The sequence below is a fragment of the Trachinotus anak genome, unplaced genomic scaffold (assembly GCF_046630095.1).
Source record: "Trachinotus anak isolate AG129_WGS33_773 ecotype Australia unplaced genomic scaffold, CSIRO_AGI_Tana_v1 ptg000008l, whole genome shotgun sequence".
Lineage (NCBI taxonomy): Eukaryota > Metazoa > Chordata > Actinopteri > Carangiformes > Carangidae > Trachinotus > Trachinotus anak.
This window is the reverse complement of record NW_027273859.1, coordinates 24,573,459-24,593,922: the sequence shown is the minus strand read 5'-3', so window position 1 is coordinate 24,593,922 and position 20,464 is coordinate 24,573,459. Positions and strand designations below refer to the sequence as shown.

Sequence of the window (20,464 nt, the reverse complement as noted above, 5' to 3'; positions counted from 1 at the left end):
AGTGGGCTGTTATAGACTTGCGCATTCTGCAGGTGGCGGGGAGAGAAGGTGGCTCTTCTCCATCAGAATAATATCTGAGGTCTGAGGCCTATAGGCAGCTCATGTTTACAATCCGCTACCAATATGCCAGCCTGCGCATCTGTGCTCGCAGCGCATCCAGGCCCTGCTGTTATGCAAGGCGAGCAGATTACTGAAATTGTTACAAAATATCATTATCCGTTTAATTGGCCCGTGGGGTATTCCGTAATTTACGTTACGTAATGGCCATAATATCCCGGTGTTGTGTTTGAGGCATCAGTCTGTCCGTTTGGAGACCACTCAAACCAGTCAACACCCCCTCCACCAGTGACAGGCTCTTACAGGACATAAAAAACGCAATAAAGTGCGATAAGGTCACTGAAAACTCACCACTGAGCAGCGCAGACACAGAACAGCATTAAGGGCCTGTAGATGCCTCAGGAGATTAAAACAAATACCATTAAGCGCGATAAGGTCGCCATAAACTCAACACTGAGTATCCGTGTGTACCATCAACACACTTTAAGTCCCAGTGGGAATATGATTGAGATATTACATAAAAATACCATAAAGAACTTCACTTGTGAGTACTACACACTAATCCCAACCCCACAGGAATATAAGGTTATATACAGTGTTATAAAAGATGTAAACGTACAGTGATCTTTTCAATTCTGTGTCTGAGCTTTTAAGTGAAGTTTGAAAGCGTTGCAGGGACAGGGGACAGGAATGTAATCCAAGAGGAGAGAGAACTAATATTAAGTACAAATGTGCTGCCAGCAATGTGCAGGCTACAGCCTGAAGATAAATGTTCACTATGTTCCCTGAATGCCTTGCAAAGCATTGTGGGTACTGGACTATTTGTTATAAGCTTTACAAACTATTCTTTATACATTACAGCATATTAATATTAGCTTGAGTTTTTAAAACTAAGGTTTGATTGTTTGGATGAATATTTTCAAAAAAAAAAAACAATCCATATCTATATTATTATTATTATTTTAGAAATAGACACTGGCAATTTTAAAGCATAAATCATCAGTATATGCAGATGTATCCCTACCAAATCTGTACTACAAACTGTACTGCATGGCTAAGGGACCGTACAAAAATTATTCTGTGGTTAAAGGAGGTCAGATAGGGGGCAGGGTATTGTATCTTTTCTTTTTGCCCAAGGTAGGCTAGTCTGACGTTTTAGAGAGAGCAGGGGGGCATAAATGGTTTCTTCAAAAAGACAATTTCACTTGTGCCATGGCTCAAAAAGCTTTGCCATAATGCAGAGGACAGCAGTTCTGTCTCCGTAGGGCATAGTTTTATTCATGTTTACACTGATGGTGCACAATGGAAGTTTTGTTAAGATGTTATCCTTTAAAAAATTATTACTTTACTTGTGCATTTGCATCTTGGCTGTTTGCAGGAACAAATATGTTGTTAAAGGGACTTAGCATTATTTTGGATCACTGTTGTAGAATGTGGAGTGTTTTGCTGCAACAGCACTGTCTGCATCACTCGTACTATCGGACTGACATCCCACAAGCATAAGGGGTGATGTGAAACACGTTTCTGTAGACTGCAGAGGGCAGTAATGCAAGTAGCAAATGTTCCAACTGAAGAGAAGAACACAAATGCAAGCTAGTGTAAACAGTGCAGGTTCCAAAACATTCGTGAATTATTAATCTGTTTATACCTGATCTGTTGAATTGAATGCGGAAAAATATAATGCATTGGGGATGTTGTAGTTTTTGTTGTATACACCACAAGAGTGGAACATATGGCTTCACACACTGTGCTATGCTGCATCATTTAACATTACTTTCACTTCACACTGAATATGCTTGTATGGCTTCAACAGGGTCTTTTGAACAAAGTTTTGTATTCCCATACCTTTCACAGTGGCAAATGCTAATCATGTTTCCAGTGAGTAACAAGCATTTTGCTAAATGAGCCCAAGCTATGTATAATACTGAAAGCCGCTGTACATTATTATCATTTTTACAGTCTAAACATTTGTAACATGTATGATGGATCCTCCATTAAAGCATATCCACCATATTCAGATTAATGCAATTATTATTTAAGGTTGCATTAAGAGATTTTTTTAGCCACTTGGAAGCAGAATAATTCCACAACACAACATGTCGCCTCACAAAGTTGTTGTAGCTGAAGTGATAGCAAATCAGGCACAGAGGGACATTAGCATTAGCCTAATATGCTTTTTCATTTTGCTTTGTTTTGGTGCCTGTCAACACCTTAGAAAAAGACATGGCTCTTTGGCTCCATTACATTCACTAGCTAGCTGCTTTATTGTCTGTCTGTTGTTTGGTGCTGGGCAAGAAGGTTTATCTATGTTGTTTTTTTCTGAAAACAGATGCCTGCTAAAGCTGGAAAGTTTTTTTTTACAAAGTTTAAATTGTTTGTCAAATGTTATGTTTCTGGTGCCCCCTCTGTTCCGGTTTACCACGCTTTGCATCCAAATAGTCCCCAGGACTAATTAATGCTCCAGCTTATGTTTCATCAGTGGTTGCTCATTCTCTATCTTTATAGAGAAGTCTGATTACTGAGATTTGTTGTGGACATCCTGAAGCTTTTAATGAAGCGGGAACAGTGAATGATCTATAAACAACTGCAACCACAAGTTGTATCTGTGTTTTTTTGTTAACACTGATTTTACCACGCTGTAGCAATCTTCAAAATAAACTTGTGTGGAAAAAAGACAAACATATACAAATTGTTTTATATGTTACTAGGACATTCACGTTGCTTATAAATACAGTCATTAAGTCACATTTTTATCATTTACTCCTGACAGGCAAAATGATAGAAGCACCAACATGTATTCAGGTTAGACTGAGATATTTCTGTAGTCATGTACTGTTGTGGGCTGCTGTTCCTCTGTTGTTAAATTTAGGCAACAATCCCCTTGTAAAACATTTTATCAATATCTTGGAACCAATACAAATATAGCCTGTGCTACTGCAGAAACTTGGTCTGGATGGAACTCCTTACATCATCTTATTTGTTGTTTGTATTTAATTTTGTGAGGTGCTGCTCAGTAGAAAGTGAATGAACTAGTATGAGAAAGAAATGCTCGTCAGAAAGAAACAAGTATTAGAAATAAAAGAGGACAAAGAAAAACACACTCGAGAGTTAAATCACAAGTGCAACAAAGGGAATTACTCCTGAGAACTGTCTAATCTTCCTCAAATCCTCAGAGTTGTCGAGCCTTTCAGGATGACAGTCCTCTTATTGCCGTAACGACAAATGAGTTGTCCACCGGGGGTTTGATCGGGATCACAATGACGTCAGCCATACGCAAAGCCTTCCTCATTAACCTGTCTTGATCCTTATTGAGTGCAGAGTGTACGGGAGATTCCTCTACGACATCACCTTTTTCATCTCTATTATTAATTTAAAGGAGCCAGATTGTGCCTCAGACACAATCTGTTGGAGGTGTTGAGAACTGACCTCGCTTTAACCAAAAGCTTTACCAAGAATAGCAGCCTATATCATTACCTGGATGAAGTGCTAATACTGGTTTCCATTAATATGATTATTCACTGTCTGCCTTATTCCTTGGATACACTGGAATGATCAACGCACATGACAAATTATCTTTTTTTTTTTTTTTTGCTTTCAAAGAGATGCAGAAACATGATAGAGCATGACATGTGATCCAATTATGTATTTCATCTAACAGAAATGAGGCGAGGTCAAAGCCAGTGTTGTTATTCATTCATATTCAAGTGTATGAGGTGTATTAAGGCTTTACAATGTTTATTTGAATAAGAAGTGTAGCATCAGCTTTTGTTTGCTTCAGAGGTGGAAACATAGTATTTTTCCACTCTCTGCTGTAGCTTAGGGGACTAAAGGGCTCATGATGCTTGAGGCAAATAGGTCATACAAAGTGTCCAACCTACCTCATAAAATAATCTATACTTGTTTTTAATGGCCACACTCGAAGGGTGCATGAAAAACCTTATAGTCTCTTCCAGGCTGGATGCAGCTGCATAGCTTCCTGATCTAGTACAACTGGGAATAAAGGCGCCAATGTGCAAATAAGTAGTTGTTAGAAGAGAGCTTGAGAGAAAAGTTCAAACCTTATGTAAGAATAGTTTCACTGTTCATGTGACATATCATCACCTTCTAAAGTGGTACGGTGAACTTGTTTGACAAACGGTCGCTAGTTTCTGCTGCACCAACATTATCTATATACATTTGGAGTTGTGTTTATGTTTCCTGGCACATGTAAATCCAGTGTTTACTCTCGTTTTAGCTCTGTTTTGGTCTCCACCATCACTTGAGGGAAACACTTGAGCATTTATCTGCTAAATGCTATGCTATGTTAACCAGGTAGCTGCTAATTGTGTCTATCTGCTGATTAGCACTGAGCAGGCAGCGTACAGTGGGATTTTAGAGCTTTTTTTGGCTGAAAACAGCTGCCTGCTGCGGTCGGAAACATTGCCATGACAGTGGTGAGAGAGAACCAGAACAGTGAAGTTGTGGTCTGGACAGCTGAACAGTAACAGTGAGCTGAATGTCCCTGTAAAGCCCTGTAAAGCTGAGGGGAGGTGGTCACTCTCATTGTCACATTGTTTTCACAATGCTATTTGAAATATTGCTATCAAAAAATAATTTATAGCTGCTTTAAAGTGTTGTGAGTTTAGTTTTCATGCCATGTGCTTTTGAATTATTTGATGATGTCATCAGGGTCTAACAAACGACACAACCAAGTTGCATTATGGGAGTTGTTGAGTGTATCTCTCCCACTGCTTTGATTTTGAAAATTCTTTTATCCTTTTGTGAACCTGCTTTGTGGAAATGGACTACTAAATCATTAGATTACCATTTTGATATGTCTGCTTTAATAAGGTTTATTTGTCTCACCTCGTTTTGCCTGCTGCAACCAGGCTTCTTTGGCCTTCCTCTATGTAATGTGTGTAATACTGTATGTGGGGGTTTGGGACCCCTTTGACTTCATGAATGTGGTTTAATGAGTAGTTTTCTTAAAGGTCAAGCACCTATGAGCACCTATGTCTTTTTTACCCAGTTCATTTTTACACACCACCCAGTAAAGGTATGCTGCAGCTCAGTTGGCCAAATGTGGGGACTAGCAATTGTGCCTTTAGTTAAACTAAACTAAAGGTAAACTCACAAATTGCCCCAACCTTTGCTGAACATTTATTACACTCTTGATTGAGCTTGAATGATAGTGCTGGACATTTGTATTGCAGGAGAGCACAGGACTCTAGTTTAACTAGTTTAACTGATCACATAAAGCTGGTGTGAAAGTTATAGTTTGCCATACATTCATTAAGTGCTCCAACTTACTGGATTATCAGTGAGTGTAGCAGTTGTGAAGAAGTCAGTGGAGCTCATGTGTCAGATGGGAATAGCACCATGTAGGCTCATCGTCTTCAATAGACTGCTCAAAGGAACACTCCATCATTTTAGGAAATGTGCTGGTTTAGTGATGTTTGCTTGGTTACTGTGCCTATAAGAGGAACTTATTCTGGTGTTATTGTTTGAAAAGTGGACATAAATAGATATTTCTGGCACCCATCATCAAAAAGAAAAAGATCCTTTAAAGTAAAATGTTCTTGTTATCCAGATTAATGGAGAGGTAGTATCAGAAAACTGCCACTATAGGGCTCTATCATGAACCAGAAAAACCTAGCATGTTGCTCTTATTCTTTCCGGTTAGTTATAGACTAGTAGACAGTTCTAGTTTATAATGAATCTGAAAGATTGACCCAACGTCCTTATGACCTTACCAATCAGCTACTTTCAGATATAAATTCTCTCTCCTCAGCTTTTGATCAATTTTTCAACTTAACTTTGCTCCTTCATTTAATAAATTCAGGGCTGTTCATTTTTTATTTATCCCTCTGGCTGTACTGAAGCTATACTCTCAGAAAGCACTGATTGTTGCGTGTTTGTAGTCAAGCTGTATTATTAGAGCGATTCAGCAGTCCGTGCAAGGGCAGAGACAGAAGGCTTTTAACAAAGTGTTAAAAATTGTTAATTTTCAGCTCGTGGCACGCTATTGTTAGCCTGCTAGCCCTAGCAGCTTATGCTTGTACACCTGCCCACAGTACAGTATGTTCAGTCCCTTCTGGTTTTCGCCACAGCAAGGGAGTTAAGTTTGTCTTGCCAAATCTGCTCTGACTGCAGCTTTAAGATGGCAATGCCACATGGCGGCTGCTTTTACATGTTAAATCAGGGGCATTAAACTCACCGTCACCTGGGGGCCACATTGTTCTTGAATGCTCAGTGTAAACAAACCTTTTTTCAACAATGAATTTCAACTACATACACTCCAGAATTAAGTGTATACAGCTGAGTTGTACCTATAATACTGCCCTACATCTTTAGTTGAATAACCTTTATAACACTTGAGACTGTATTCCTGGAGAAGGGCAGCTTTCTCAGGGAGACAGAGACAGGGAGACGTCCCATTCAACTCCACAAAGAATCTCATCAACTGTCCACCTTGATTGAAACTTTTTAAAAGGCATTTTGGTTTCAAGTGCTAGCTGAAATATGTGTGTTGACAAGTTACATGCATTTCACTAAATGTTAAATCTAAGAACAACTGTGCTAGACAAATCAGATTTGTTTTTTTTACCTTGGGCCAGAGAACCCTAAGAAAGTTAATGTCTTGAAGATATCTGCCTACTTATTGTACAAACTTTCTTAAAGAGCATTTGCTAATTAGGATTAAAAACAAAGCACAGCTGAAGCTAATAGGAATGTCATTAGTTTTGCAGGTGTTTGGTCACAAACCAAAGTATTTTGGTCAGATCAGAGGATCACCAATGTGATCCCGAGGGCGAAATGAATGTCTGAACCAAATTTCTTGTAAATCAGCTGAAATTTGCGAAGATATTTCAGCCTGGATCAAAAGTGAAGGATTGGCTTGACAGACTGACTTAGAGGTCCCAGGAGCCATGCCACAACCATGGCTAAAAAGAAATTACAAATCACAGTCACAAAAAGGAAAGCTAAATTAAGTTAAGTTTCTGTTTATTTGCATTTCTGTCCTTTCTTTTTCTCTCTTTCTCTCACACTTATCCTCCTCCTTTCATTTGCACTAAATAAAAGCCAGTTACTTCATATATGCCGTGTCATGCCATCTTGTTGCATTTATGCAATTATACCGTAAACAAATATAAATGGAAAGGTATATTTTAAGTAGAGATATTATGAGACTTATATTAACACATTTAGCCAGAGTAACTGTGTGTTCTCTGTAGGTGTGGACTGAGTAGTCGCCTTATTGGGCAGAGCTTTAGCAGCCGTGGGCAGCCGCTGTAGGGTTCTCTGTATTCAGAGGTGACTAGCTGGTCCCTCCTCCACTGGTTTCTACTGTGGTTTTGCACTGATGTAAGCCAGCGCTGTCTAATTTCTAGCAGTCACTTTGTAGGTGTATGTTTGGACTGGGGCCATCCACATGCATCATCCTTAAGTCTTCAAGCATCACGTCACCCACTGTGGGCCTGCACCTTACTTTACCACCATGTTCAGTCAGACCAATTGTTCAGCTCAACAGCAAAGATACTTAGAGTATAATAGCATAACAAATAGTGGTGTGAAGCTTATGCACAGTCTTAAAGAATTAAGCAGTATCTCACATTAATAACTGACTCTGTAATGTGTCAGTGAAAAGATGTAAATCCAAAGGATTATTCCTTCCATGTAGTTTTGTGCTTTCTTTCAGCCACGCTCTCCTGGCTGGTTGTAGCTATGGTTGTAACACAATGGGAAGTAACACAGGCAGTTGATAGTAAAAGTTTTCAGGGCACAGAACATTGATAACGTCAAAGAGGACATGTTGTGGATGCCTTTAGGGTTTATTTTTCAGATAGTTGCCCTTTAGAAGTATTAGAGTCGTGTGCAGACATCAGACATAAAAAGTCCTCTGTCATGAACCAATTTGTCAGATTTTTTTTTTTTTTTCTGCCAGATGTTTTTCAGGTGTGAAAATTATTAAATAGAATTATAATTTAGTTTGGTGTTACTCATTTTTCATCACAGTTTTTCAGATATATTTTGTTTGGTTTTATTTTCTGTGGATGTGTCGGTCATGCTGTGCTTTCATCATTTCAAGATGCCATTTGGCTTCTCTTCCCTGAATTGCATAAAGTACATGTGAGTGATAAGTACAGTTTGTTGTGCGTTGTTGTTGTAGACCCTGCACTCTCCCTTTGCAATAAATCTGAATCCTTTTGTGCCACTTAGACCAGTATCAGCCCTTTCATCATGTTGTGTCATTCAGACCATAGATTGCACAAATATAATAATCGTCACATAGTTTGGGGTCAGTTGGAAACAGAGTTCAAACTGGCTGACGAGCAGAGACGAGGGCAGATCGATTATGTTATTTAATGTTAGGCCTGCCACTGTCATTATGATTGAGAGGTCAAATCCTAAATCATAAGCATTTTGTTGCCTCTTTTGAGATGAAACCTCCGTGTCCTGTCAGTGGATTTCAAAGTGACAGACTCAACACAAACACATGTTGCTTGTCATAGAATAAAGTAGCTGATGATGTGAATTGTGAGTGAACTCCTGTTTGACCAGCATGCAGCCGCCTTTAGTCTTTTTTGCAAGCACAGGTTCAGTGCAAGGTCAGCGCACTCTCATCCTCTCAAAGACGTACTCATCGAGAAACAGCACTTCAGTAAGAAATACTTTTTTTATAACAAGTAAATAGAGATGTGTTTAATGCAGAACCTTCATAAAAAGGATATTACTTTTTGCCATATAATCATATATATGGCAAAAATACTAAAGCTAAAATATAACATATTTTCAAATGTAATTAGTTGATACATGTGGGATGTGAAAATGAGAATCTACTGATAATTAATCATTTATAAAACTATGAAAATCTTGTAATTAATAAAAACATGGAAACGCATTGAAATAACTAGTTTCATTGTGGGTACATTTACTGGCACACTTGAATAATCACTTATTATGTTGAAAAATCACGCTATAGCAGTTTGATAAAAGCATCTACATTATTCAAACAATTACCGTGTTCATATGGATGCCTTTGACAGGCAAGTTAATGTTTTTTTTTTTAAATTGAGTCTCCCGCTGACATCGCTTTAATTTCACATCTTTGGTTCAGCATGAAATGTCTTTTGTAGTCCTTCCTTTCCCATCACTGCTCACCACGTCATCTGTTTAAAGAAACACATCTCTGATCTTTGTGGCTCAAACATGCGCTGAACATGTGAATTGAGTAGTTAAATGTTTACACAGCAGCATAATTAAAAGGCTGAGTAACTTAAACAACGCTAATAGGGTTATGGTAACACTGATTATGTTCTCATGTGATGCACCATCGAGATAATCAGGTTAATTATTAGTGAGAATGTGAATGTTCCCCTGCTGGGATAACAAAAACCTGAGGGAAATACAGTTTTGAAATTGCAAAATGTTGCCTATCAATCAAAAAGTAAGAATCATTTCCTTGAATTAATAAAAGTTTAGTTTATGGACAAGAAGTTTCCCAGGAAGGAAGATTATAGATTGGATGTTATAGATTTATTATAGTTGCATAAATAATCACTGGACTACAATTACCAAATCAAATCAAGTCTGAGTAATGACCAGGTCAAAAAATGATCAAGTTCCAGTATAAGTCAAATAAGTGATACTGTAAGGATCAACTGAGATGAAGCTCATTTAGCAGAAATTTCACCCTGCACTTACAATATGGAAGCCAATTAAAAGTAGGAATAAATAAGAAAATACCACATAATAATAAATTATTTAGTAAAAGTACATGCTCTTGGTAATATTTACCCATATATTTTTTTTAGATATCTGTAAATATAAATACACGGGTAGAATGTGAGAGCGAATCACTAAGTGTTGTTGTCAGCACTGGTATGGCTTCAGTGTCTTGCCTTAAATCTCTTCAGCAGAGTGGACAGTCGTGGTCACCGTCTGTCTATGGTCTCTCCAACTAAAACATGAATGAATAATGTAACCACTTAAGCCACTGGTATCAAAAACCTCTTTTTTCGGGAAAACCTGATTAAAATGTCAGCAAAATATATTGAACAATACTAAAAAGTAAGAGGGTTAAATGGGTCATGTGATTAGTCCACAAACTGAAAAATGACATTTGACTGTGGAGAGTTTTCATTGAGAACTATTTTTTTCAAAAATCAAAATTGTATAAAAAATAGGTATTTACATGTCTGACCTCCACAGAATTGTGGTTTACTTGAATCCACCTATTTTGATATATGGTATTTATGAAGATAAGCAATTCATTGAAATGCTACTAGTCAGTGTTTGTGCACAGTATGTTGCATCAGTGTTGCATCATATGATGTACAGAGACCATTAATGCAGGGCGATGGACTGATGTTGGCTGTACCAATGGTGATGAGGCTCTCCTCCACCAAAATGCCATGTGTTTGTGTGAGAAAGAGTGTGTCCTCACAGAAGAACATCTGATGATTATACCCAGGTATCAACTTCTGTGTGTGCCCAGGTCTGACTTCTTTTTTGCAAACATGCCCAGTTTCACTCTACAGGAGCCTCCCACGACAGCCGGAGCTTTCAACCACTAACCACTGTGCAGCTCCGCTGGAGTAAACAGGCGTTAAGTGATCTTAGTTGTGATGGTTGAGGGAAAAGGGAGTGTTGACGTTATTTTCAGTGCATTAGTTATTCAGGCCGTCCAGGGATTTCAGTGACTTTGCAGTAAACAGTGTACATGTCTGACTGTGAAGCTGCTGTCTGTTGGGATTTTTGGGACTTTGGGTTTGTGGAAAATGTTTATGCTTATTGTAGTGGTAAAAAATTAAAGTGAAATACGTAGTCTGAAGTCTATATTTGTTTTTATTTTCAACTATGAATACACTGTATAAATGTAGTATATATGTAGACAATTGAAAAAGGTAAAAAAAAAAAAAAAAAACAAATATTAAAGAAGCCCCTTCCTCCCTGTGTTTGTCCATCTGCTCCCAGGGGAAGTTGGTGAAGTACTTCAGCCGCCAGTTGTCCTGTAAGTGCAAAGTGGCCTTAGAGGAGCGCAGTGCTGAGCTGGAGGACTTCCCCCGCCTGGGCCACTGGTTCCGCATCGTCAACTTGAGGAAAGAGGTCACACAGGTAAGATTTCAAGCTGCCTAGTTTTTTTTTAAATCTAAAAATACACCCATCTTACTTTCCTTTATCACAGCAAATTGTAATAGCTCAGACAAAAAATCTGTTAACAGGCAAATAGAAACAGACAATTAAACTGATTAGATTTTGGTGGTCAAAGGTCAAAGGTCACTGTGACCTCACGTTCTTGTGAATGCAATATATCAGGAACGCTCAGAGGATATTTCATTTCTTCTGGCACAAACATTCACTTGGACTCAAAGAAGAACTGATTAGAATTAGGTGGTCAGAGGTCAAAAGTCACTGTAACTCACAAATTCATACACTAATTATGAAACAATGAAAGTCAAATGTCTGGAAGGATAAAATGAAGTGATGACAATTTATATCGAAATGGTCAAAGGTCAACTTCACTGTGACATCATAATGTTCTGCAAAAACATTTCTGGTCATTATTAAATGCTGTAACTCAGGAGAAGGAGATTGTGACCATATCTCCTGCAACTTGGCTGTAACCATGAGGTGCTACTTCTAGTTTATTACTAAATTTAAACTGATGGTTCGTCTGGCAAACACTCTGACGGCCCCCAGACTTTGGTTACATGTCACTGTTTATTGTCTGTCTATTTTAGTTAAACAACCACCATGATGCACAAGTGTTAAAAACTGCATTACCTGGATAATGCTTTAAAAAAATCCACCAGTTTCTTTCTTAAAATACAAATGTTATATTTTTTTCTAGAAAATCTGATAAGTGATCAATAGCCTATCTTACTTCTTTTAGTTTCTGTTTTAGTGGTTGGTTGGGGTTTAAATGTTCAATAAAGAAGTTATTGATGCTATTATTATAAAAACGCTTTCAGCAGGTATGTTTGCTTGATTTACAGCTGTTTCAGCTCAACACCTCCCAGTTTTATTGTCAGATTTAAAACTTCTTTTCAGAAAACTGTGTCTGTGCTGTGGTGTGGGACATAATTGCTACGGCAGCATTTTTACACAGTGTATGACCTCTTCCTACTTAAAGCATGATCAATGAATGAGATTAAGATTCTCCACACTACTGTCTTTTGTTGCTATTTGAGGGCACAGTATTGAATTTTCTAGTACATCTTTAACTTAAAACCAAATGTTTCCATGCAATTAGCGTGTGTCTGTGTCATGTGTTTGCAAACGTGTGTGTATGTGTGTGTGTTTTGCAGGAGATGAGCCCAGGTGAGGTGACCCTGGAGGGTCTGCTGGAGATGAGCGAGGAGCAGGTGTGTGAGCTGCTGCAGAAGTTTGGTGCCAATGAAGAGGAGTGTGCCCGACTCAACGCCTCCCTCTCCTGCCTCAGAAAGGCCCACCAGCTCGGTAAGGAGTCTGTCTATGTGTAAATTACGTCCTCCAATCATTTGAAATTTTACTTTTCAAATATGATTCTACCAAGCTTGAAATTATCTGCTGTACACTTTGCATAAGAATACAATAATGTAAAAAAGGATTTTTTTGTGTGTGTTTTTACCCTGGTAGAAAGCTCCATGTCTTGCTGTGTGTGTCAGGTGATTAACAATAAGTGGAGTGTAATGTAATGTGATTACAAATTTGACAAAAACAAATTAAGAGCTTCATGTTTACTGTGAGGAATAATCTTATTCTAGGTTGTTTTTTCTATTGTATGAAATAAGTGGCAGGAATAATACAATATGCCAATGGAAGGGAGAAACTAGGTGACTGGTACAAAACTCAGGAACAGTCTGAAGGTATAATCTGATTAAAAACAAATTCATATTATTTTTTACATTTGTATCGACAAAAACATATTTGTTTTCTGGTTGATTTTCCACCTTCCAGGATGCAAGTGGTTTTAGTTCATGTCAACAAGATGAGAAAACCTTATAACATGTGTGAGCGATAGATAATCAATCATGGTGAAACTTTACTCACCTTTATTTTATTTATTTTTAATACATATTATCATCACTTTTTGCACCAAAGTCAGGTTGTGGTTGTATGATCACATAGCTTGGAGCAGGGACCCAAAATTCTCACTGGTGCATTTGAGGACACTCTGGAATTTCGATTAAGGCTTGAGAGGCTGCTTATTGTCATTTTATTGTATGCCACTACAACTATCAGAAAATTTATTTTTATAAACAACCGAAAACATGTGTCTGATTTCCTGACAAGTTAGCTTGTGAAAATATTACTTTTGGCAGCTAAATTGCATATCTCACATGGTGGAGCATCCTTGAATGCACCAACAAAGACCAGCAATCATTGGCTGCAAGTGTATCATCACACTTCAGTGATGTTACTTTGAGAAGAAAACAAAGTGAGTTTTGTCATGTATCTAAAGTAATTTTCTTAGGGTCTGCAGTTTGATTTGTATAGAAACTGAATGGCTGCTTAAAAAGTGGGAAATCAATCTAAAAACCTATGATATGGCTCAGACAATGATTTGCAATCATATAAAGATATATATAGTTAATCTGCCAAAATATACCAGATAATGTGGTTATTTAAAACACAATTATGTTCTGCAATTATATTTAGCTCAATAAAAATCTGGAGAAGGATGCTTGTTCACATGCTACTATATTCAATGTTACGACCAATAATTACCTCATTATCCTGTTTATGATTATGTAAGAGTTGTAGCAAGGACAGGAAGCTGCATCTGATTCATGTATGCAGAGTGGATCTGTTATTAAGGGTAGAGTCTAGTGCACTAAAGGACAGTGTATAGGCTAACCCTACTACAGCCAGGGACAAGAAACCATTAAATTAGTCATGTAAAACTTATTAACTGTATATTATGTAAATAATTCACAACATCTTATATGATATATTATGATGGTGAGGTGGAGGTGTATTATGAATTAGGTTGCACTTAACACTGAGTAGAGATGACATCCCTGGATGTATTACTGAAAGGGCCCATTGGCTTCAGACCCAGGGGCCCAAGAGGTCTGGGGACTGCATAGCCAGAGCTTTTTTTATTTACTATTTCTCCTTGGAAACAAATCAAAGAGCATAAGAAGAGATTTCCTGATGACTCTGTTTCACTCCTGATACTTTAATTTTGAGGATCTGTCTATATGTGATTTATTATCCGACAGTTGCTTTATTTTTACTAGACTGTGAATATTTCTTTCCCCTGATCCCCCTTCCCCCTTAACTGCCCTGTGCAAACTCAAGCCACAGAAAGTGATCCACTGAAATTAGTAAATCAGTTTAAATATTTCTGATGGGATAATAGCTGCACTTAAAAAAAAAAAAACCCTTTACCACAATTTTCTATAATATCTATTTATTACTTCTACAAAATTTGTGTAAACTGTGTTTGTGTTGAGGCAGGAGGCTTGTGTGAACCAAATACTCAAGTTCAGGTGCAGTTTTTTCAAATCAACACCAGCGCTTGACACTGGCGATCTGCACCCAATACAAGTTGATCGGTGCCCAGATTGATATGCTTGTGGCAGTGCGACAGAAATTAAAAAAGGGAATGATGTTTGGAACATAATCCATAACCCAGTCTTTATTTATAGACTATAAAAACATGACTAGACTGACATGATAATTCAAAGGAGATCTGTAAACGAGCTTTGATAAGTGTTAGGTATTTTTATGACATTAAGTGTGTCGATAATACCCCTCCTTAAAGTCAACCCAGTGTGCAAGTGTCTGTACAGCAGGTGGTGCTGTTTCTGTCACAGCAGTTCAGTCTCTCTCTGACTTTATTCTTAAAAAAACCGTAGCTCAAACAGCACCTCTGCTTCTATGCCAGAACTCTCATTTGGAACAATAGCTTTCATGAAGTGGATAAATACCTATTATTTCACCCTGAATCATCATTACAGCAATGTAAAAGATATGTGGGGTGTTAATGTCAAGTGTCTGTGTCATGTAATCATGTGTCACTATCAACAACAGAAATCACTAATGCCTCATGTGAAAACTGTGTGTTGCATAGAAAAGCAAACACCGTTTTTCAGTCTTGAATAATGATTTTGCTTTCATGCAAATTAACCTGCACATGATCTGCACCAGAATGGACTAGAAATGTTAAAAACTGCACATAATTCTTTCCTCACAAGAATTTTGCATTGCATGTATTATATATTTTGACGTATATTTATTAAGTTGTGTTGACATAAACAGATCATTATCTTCATATGGACATAAAGCAGAATGAGCACCGCACAAGGCTCTATGGCTTCTACTGTAAATTTTTGAATGTATGTAATTTATTCTATTGTACTACATTGATACATATTTTCATAATGCCAATTTTCATCCATTCATCCAGTGTAAATGACACAGGCATAATGATGCCTAGTTACAGTAGTAGTACAGTAAATGTATTTATTATCTGGACTAAACTGGAGTACAATATTTTTTAACTATATATAATTGCACATATTCAGTTTATCATTGAGTCAACTGCTGTTGATTAACCTTATTTTTTAAAGTCTGTAAAAGAGGAAGTCTCAAGCCCTTTTATGAAAGCCCATGTTGTGCCACTTTATCTGCAAAGCAGTCTCTGTTCAGTGGATGTTCTAAATATTTCTCAACAGAAAGAGTTTCTCGGACATGGAATCGTCTGATGTTGGTTTAAAGGTCCCATACTTTACACTTTACCTGTATTTTATTTTCGATATACATAAGATTATATTTTTGTGGTTTTAAGTACAAAAAACATCTCAATGAGGCTCTGAGTCTCTCTTCTGATTGGCTGACTGTTTTCTAAGTGATTAAGTCAAAACATAGCAGATTTCAGGTAAACACTCGGAGAAACCAAATCCTGCAAGGTTGGATGGTGGGGTATGGCTTAGGGCTTTGTTGTGACATCACAAAGTTAAAGAAGTCCCGATGGCTCGTTTTAAGGCTCAGTTTCTGAATACAGGCTGTGTGCATTTCTCTTTGGACTGAGGCTTTAATACTTTCACAGTATTAATATAGAACCTAGACCTGATTTATGATCACAAAAAGACAGGGAAATCTCACTTTATACAATATTGGACCTTTAAGAGTTGAGATCAGTTCACCACAAGGTCTATTTTGTAGATTTTTGTCGGTTTTACTTCTTTAATGAGTGAAATGAACTTGGCTCTGCGAGGTAATTAACCAGATAATCCACCGCAGGAGACAAAGCCACAGAGAACATGAGGAAACAAACACAGTCAAACTGATGAGGAATGAAGGGAACACATGGCCTAAAGGGGAGCAGGTAACGAGACACAGGTGTAGCACGTGAGGGTGGAGCAGGTGATTACAAAGGCGGGACAACTGACAGACATGCAAGGAAAGGCATTTTGAAAATTAAAACAGAAACAACGTGAGTCCAGAAAGTGACAAAGAGTGCAGATCATGACAGTTTGAGCATCTAAGGCCAGGCTGAATTCTCCTCCTTCTTTTTTTTAAAGAGATCTGTATCGGTTAATCAATATTTTTCTCCTATGAACTCTAACTCCTTTCACTCCTAGGTTGCCCTTCTCTCAATGTATAATAATATATATAATAATATAATAACTTTCCTTTCCTTCCCTTTCCAAAACAAACCAAACCAAATCAAACTGAGAATAAATTCAAAGACAGTCAACTGGTCTGTTTTTTTTACAATGATTTTGACCAACAAGGGGGACGTTCTGAGCTTTACGCTGCTGTGGTGGTGCCATGGTTTTACACCAGATGGCGGTCTAGACCATAATTTGGTTTTAGTGTTTTTTTTTGTTTTTTGCAATGATACCACAGAACCAGAAGGGGGCAGTAGAGGCTCACTAAAACTCTGTTGTTGGGTTTGGTAACAACCTTTTGTAAACCTGTTTGATAACATATCTCCTCTACTCCCACTCACACACACACACACACACACACACACACACACACACACACACACACACACACACACACACACACACACACACTTATGTTCTGTAACAGATGTCCTTTCAGACGGAAGGCTCCACTGAATAATTAAGCAAATTAACTTGATGAGTAGTTTTTCTTCAATGTGCCCTCAACAAAACAGAGCTTTATGTGTTTTATTAGAAGAGTTATAACTTGGCTGGTCTTCAAAGCATTTTTCTTTCATGTAATGAAAAGAACGCAGACAAACAGGTCTTTTTTTTTCACTAAAAGCCGCTAAACCGGGCTCTTTGTGAGTCTGCAGGTATCCAGGTGTCCTCTTGAAATACTCACACCTCTCTGTTGGTCCCTGTGCTCATTTGTCATCTGTCTGCTGGGGTTGCCCACCTTATTGTGTGCTTCTTCAACTTCCTATTGTTCTGTCTCCGTGGTCTGGTCGGGGACGGGGGTGGATGTTGTCCAGACAGACAGGAGGGCAGGCAGGCAGGCGTCCCCTGGCAGAGTCCTGTCAGGCGTTCTCAGCCACCCGTGCCTCAGTCCAGCTGGATACAGACCAGTCAGGCTTCAGGCATCTCTGGAGATCAGCTCACCGTTGCTGTCCCTGTCTAGGACTTTGGCTATGTTCACTCTGCACCTCCACCCTCGCCAAAATATTGATTGTTCAATCTAGACCACATGCATAAGTGTTACACAAGTAGATCTTGAGGGATGATAGAAACGTGCAAAATGGGAAATGAGAATAACAAAACTTTATATCATTATTCTGAGAGAGCTATTGTAATTGGGAGCACAGTGAATCTTAACAATAATAAAGTGAAATAATTCATGAACACAAATCCAAAAATTGATGTAACAATGAACATTTATCTTTTTCGCCATTACATTTAGTGTATTGTTGGTATGTATTATCATTATTTTATTGGTATGAGTGTTGTACGAGTTTGTTGTTGACCTCTTTTGTGGCACTCCATTACAAAAGTTAGATGGCTATGACCAGCCCACCCACTCAAGGTGTAGCCCAGGTTTCTGAACAGAATCAGCTGGGATGGAAGAGATTTCTCTGCTAATTCTCTTCTTCCCTGAAACTTGTAACCTGTTGACCTCACAACACTTTTTTTTTGTTTGTTTTTTTCTGCATTATGCCCTTTAACAGAGACGCAGAGATAAGAAACCAGAACAACCAGACAGATCATTTATTTCAACCCTCTGATATGACCCATCCATCCAACTCAACCTCCTCCTCCTGTAGACTATGCTGCTGTATAAACTACGTCCCTTAGTTCCTGTCATAATTACTGCAGCCTCTAGATGTCACCTAACAGCAAAATGAGACTATGGGTCATAATAAGCTGCTGCACAAATGATCCATGGAGTCGTTTTTTACAACAATTATAATCAACATCTGATTACAAACTGTTAGATCATCTCTACGGAAGTTCATTATTGACCTTTGAGAAAAAAAATACAAAAAAACCAACAACAACTCAATGTCCACTTGCTCGCTTCTTTGTCATCACTTGATGTGACTTGGTCACTTGATACCAAAAGGAGATGGTAACCCTTGGCTTTGTATGATGTCCTCCTCTGGATCTCTCTCTGGAGCTGTCACTTATTTTAAGAAATAAGTTCCAACACCTTAATTTAAAAACAACCCATGCACCTTAAACTACTGTGTAGAATTATAATTTTTATTTGGACACACTGAACCTTGAACCTGGATCTAGTTTGCTGAGAGATCAACAGGACGTGCAGTGGATGCAAAGCTCTCTATAGGTATACACTGAGAATTCTGAATTGAAACAGATCAGTACAGATTTAATATATTTTCCCCCCACTCTAGAACTGTAGTATGAATTTTAAAATGAAAATTCAAAGCCCTAGAATAGACTGGGAAGGGGTTAAAGATCATAGAGGCTATTTACATATGACCCCAGAAACTGTCTTTGAACTGAGATAGGGGTTATGATCCCCCTCCCATATAAAACCTCCTCTTATCTGTTATCACGTCATAAGTTCCACACTAAGTCTGGGCTGTGTTCGCCGTCTGCCTCTTTTTCCTCCCCTTTTCCCGTCCTCCTTCTTTTTATTTATCATTCTCTTCTCTCCCTCTCTTCTTCGCCCATCGCCTCATCACCTCCCTCCCTCTCTCTGGCTCTCCAAAGGCAAGGTCTGGCCACACATAGCCACTAATGGGCTCTCTAACAGGGGGGCTGGCTGGAGATGTGTGAATGCACCACAGCAACAACACCACCACCTCTACACCACCGCACAGAGCGTTGAGAGGCACTTTCAGCCGAGAGAAATACAGGCTGTTCAGCAGCATTCTTCATATTCTTACCCAGATGGAGCCTGGAGAGCGAGATGTGTCATAGCTACGAAATCTCGCCACATTTGCACATCTGTGTGTGTCTGTGTGTGTGTGTTGGAGGGATTGTGCAAGTACCTGTGTGTCAGCATGTAAATATGCGAGAATAAATGAAGTGTGTGTTTTTAAGGGGTTACACGGCCCCATGAGAGCATTTAGACCTTAAACACAGCCAGGCAAGAGGCGGAGGATGTTCTTATGTCTTGAGCCTTTTTAAAGAGTTATATTTTTTCTCCTAAAAACCTGGAGGTTGTTGCAAAAGTACAGATATAGTCGACCATTATGAATGAAAGCAGAACGAAGGATTTGCAGATTTATGCGCATGATTTTTGAAAGAAAATATGTTGTTCCCGTTTGTGAGTCATGAGGAATTAAAGAAAAAATTGGCAGACATGGACATTCATATACTTTACAATCCTATGCATCACATAACCAGAGAAATAGAGAACATAATAAGTGAGCGTATGCTGCTCTGTGGTGTGATGGTGGAGGAAGGAAACTAATGCAAGTTAATAGAATTTTTCACTACAGGCTCTTGGGATTGCAGTCCACGAGTTGCAATGAGGATGAGTCATACAATTCGGAGGCAGCCGGTCGCTTCTTTGTGCCGCAATATACACACATTATCCAGCCTGCCCCTCTAGACAAGTCCACACACACACACACTTAACAAACACGCACACTCATACAAACATTTTCACATGGAGAATTTCTTGAATATGAGTTCTGTTGATCAGGCTAATAGTGTTGATCTTTGCTCAGCACGACAGGTTGCCTCGGTACCCTTCCTCTGTAATCTTTGACAGCTAAAGTGAATGTCCCCATGCCCTGCTTTGAGACAGCTTCACATGCACGCAAACACCTAATTGGCTTCAAATGACATCAGTGAGAAAAAGACATGAGGAAAGGCAGAGGAGAAGGAAGGACAGAAAATGTGAGAAAGGGGATCGGAGGAGGAGGGGAAAGAGAAGGAGGGTGGGGGAAGAAGGATGTTGAATAATGTGAGAGAAAATTAGGGTGAGAAAGAGGCAATGACGACAGGAGGTGAAGAAGAAACGTAGTCATGTTGAGAAGAAAAGAGCAGATGCGACCGGGTAGGAAAAC

At 38.6% G+C, this 20,464-nt stretch overlaps 1 protein-coding gene across 1 annotated transcript in view; it reads left to right on the top strand.

The window, feature by feature from the left end:
- Positions 1-20,464, top strand: part of ksr2 (kinase suppressor of ras 2) — a 97,571-nt gene that overhangs the window by 1,028 nt on the left and 76,079 nt on the right. The window contains exons 2-3 of the mRNA XM_071483699.1: positions 11,014-11,154; positions 12,348-12,498. Of these exons, the coding sequence (XP_071339800.1) occupies positions 11,014-11,154; positions 12,348-12,498 (292 nt within the window). The remainder of the gene's footprint in view (positions 1-11,013; positions 11,155-12,347; positions 12,499-20,464) is intronic.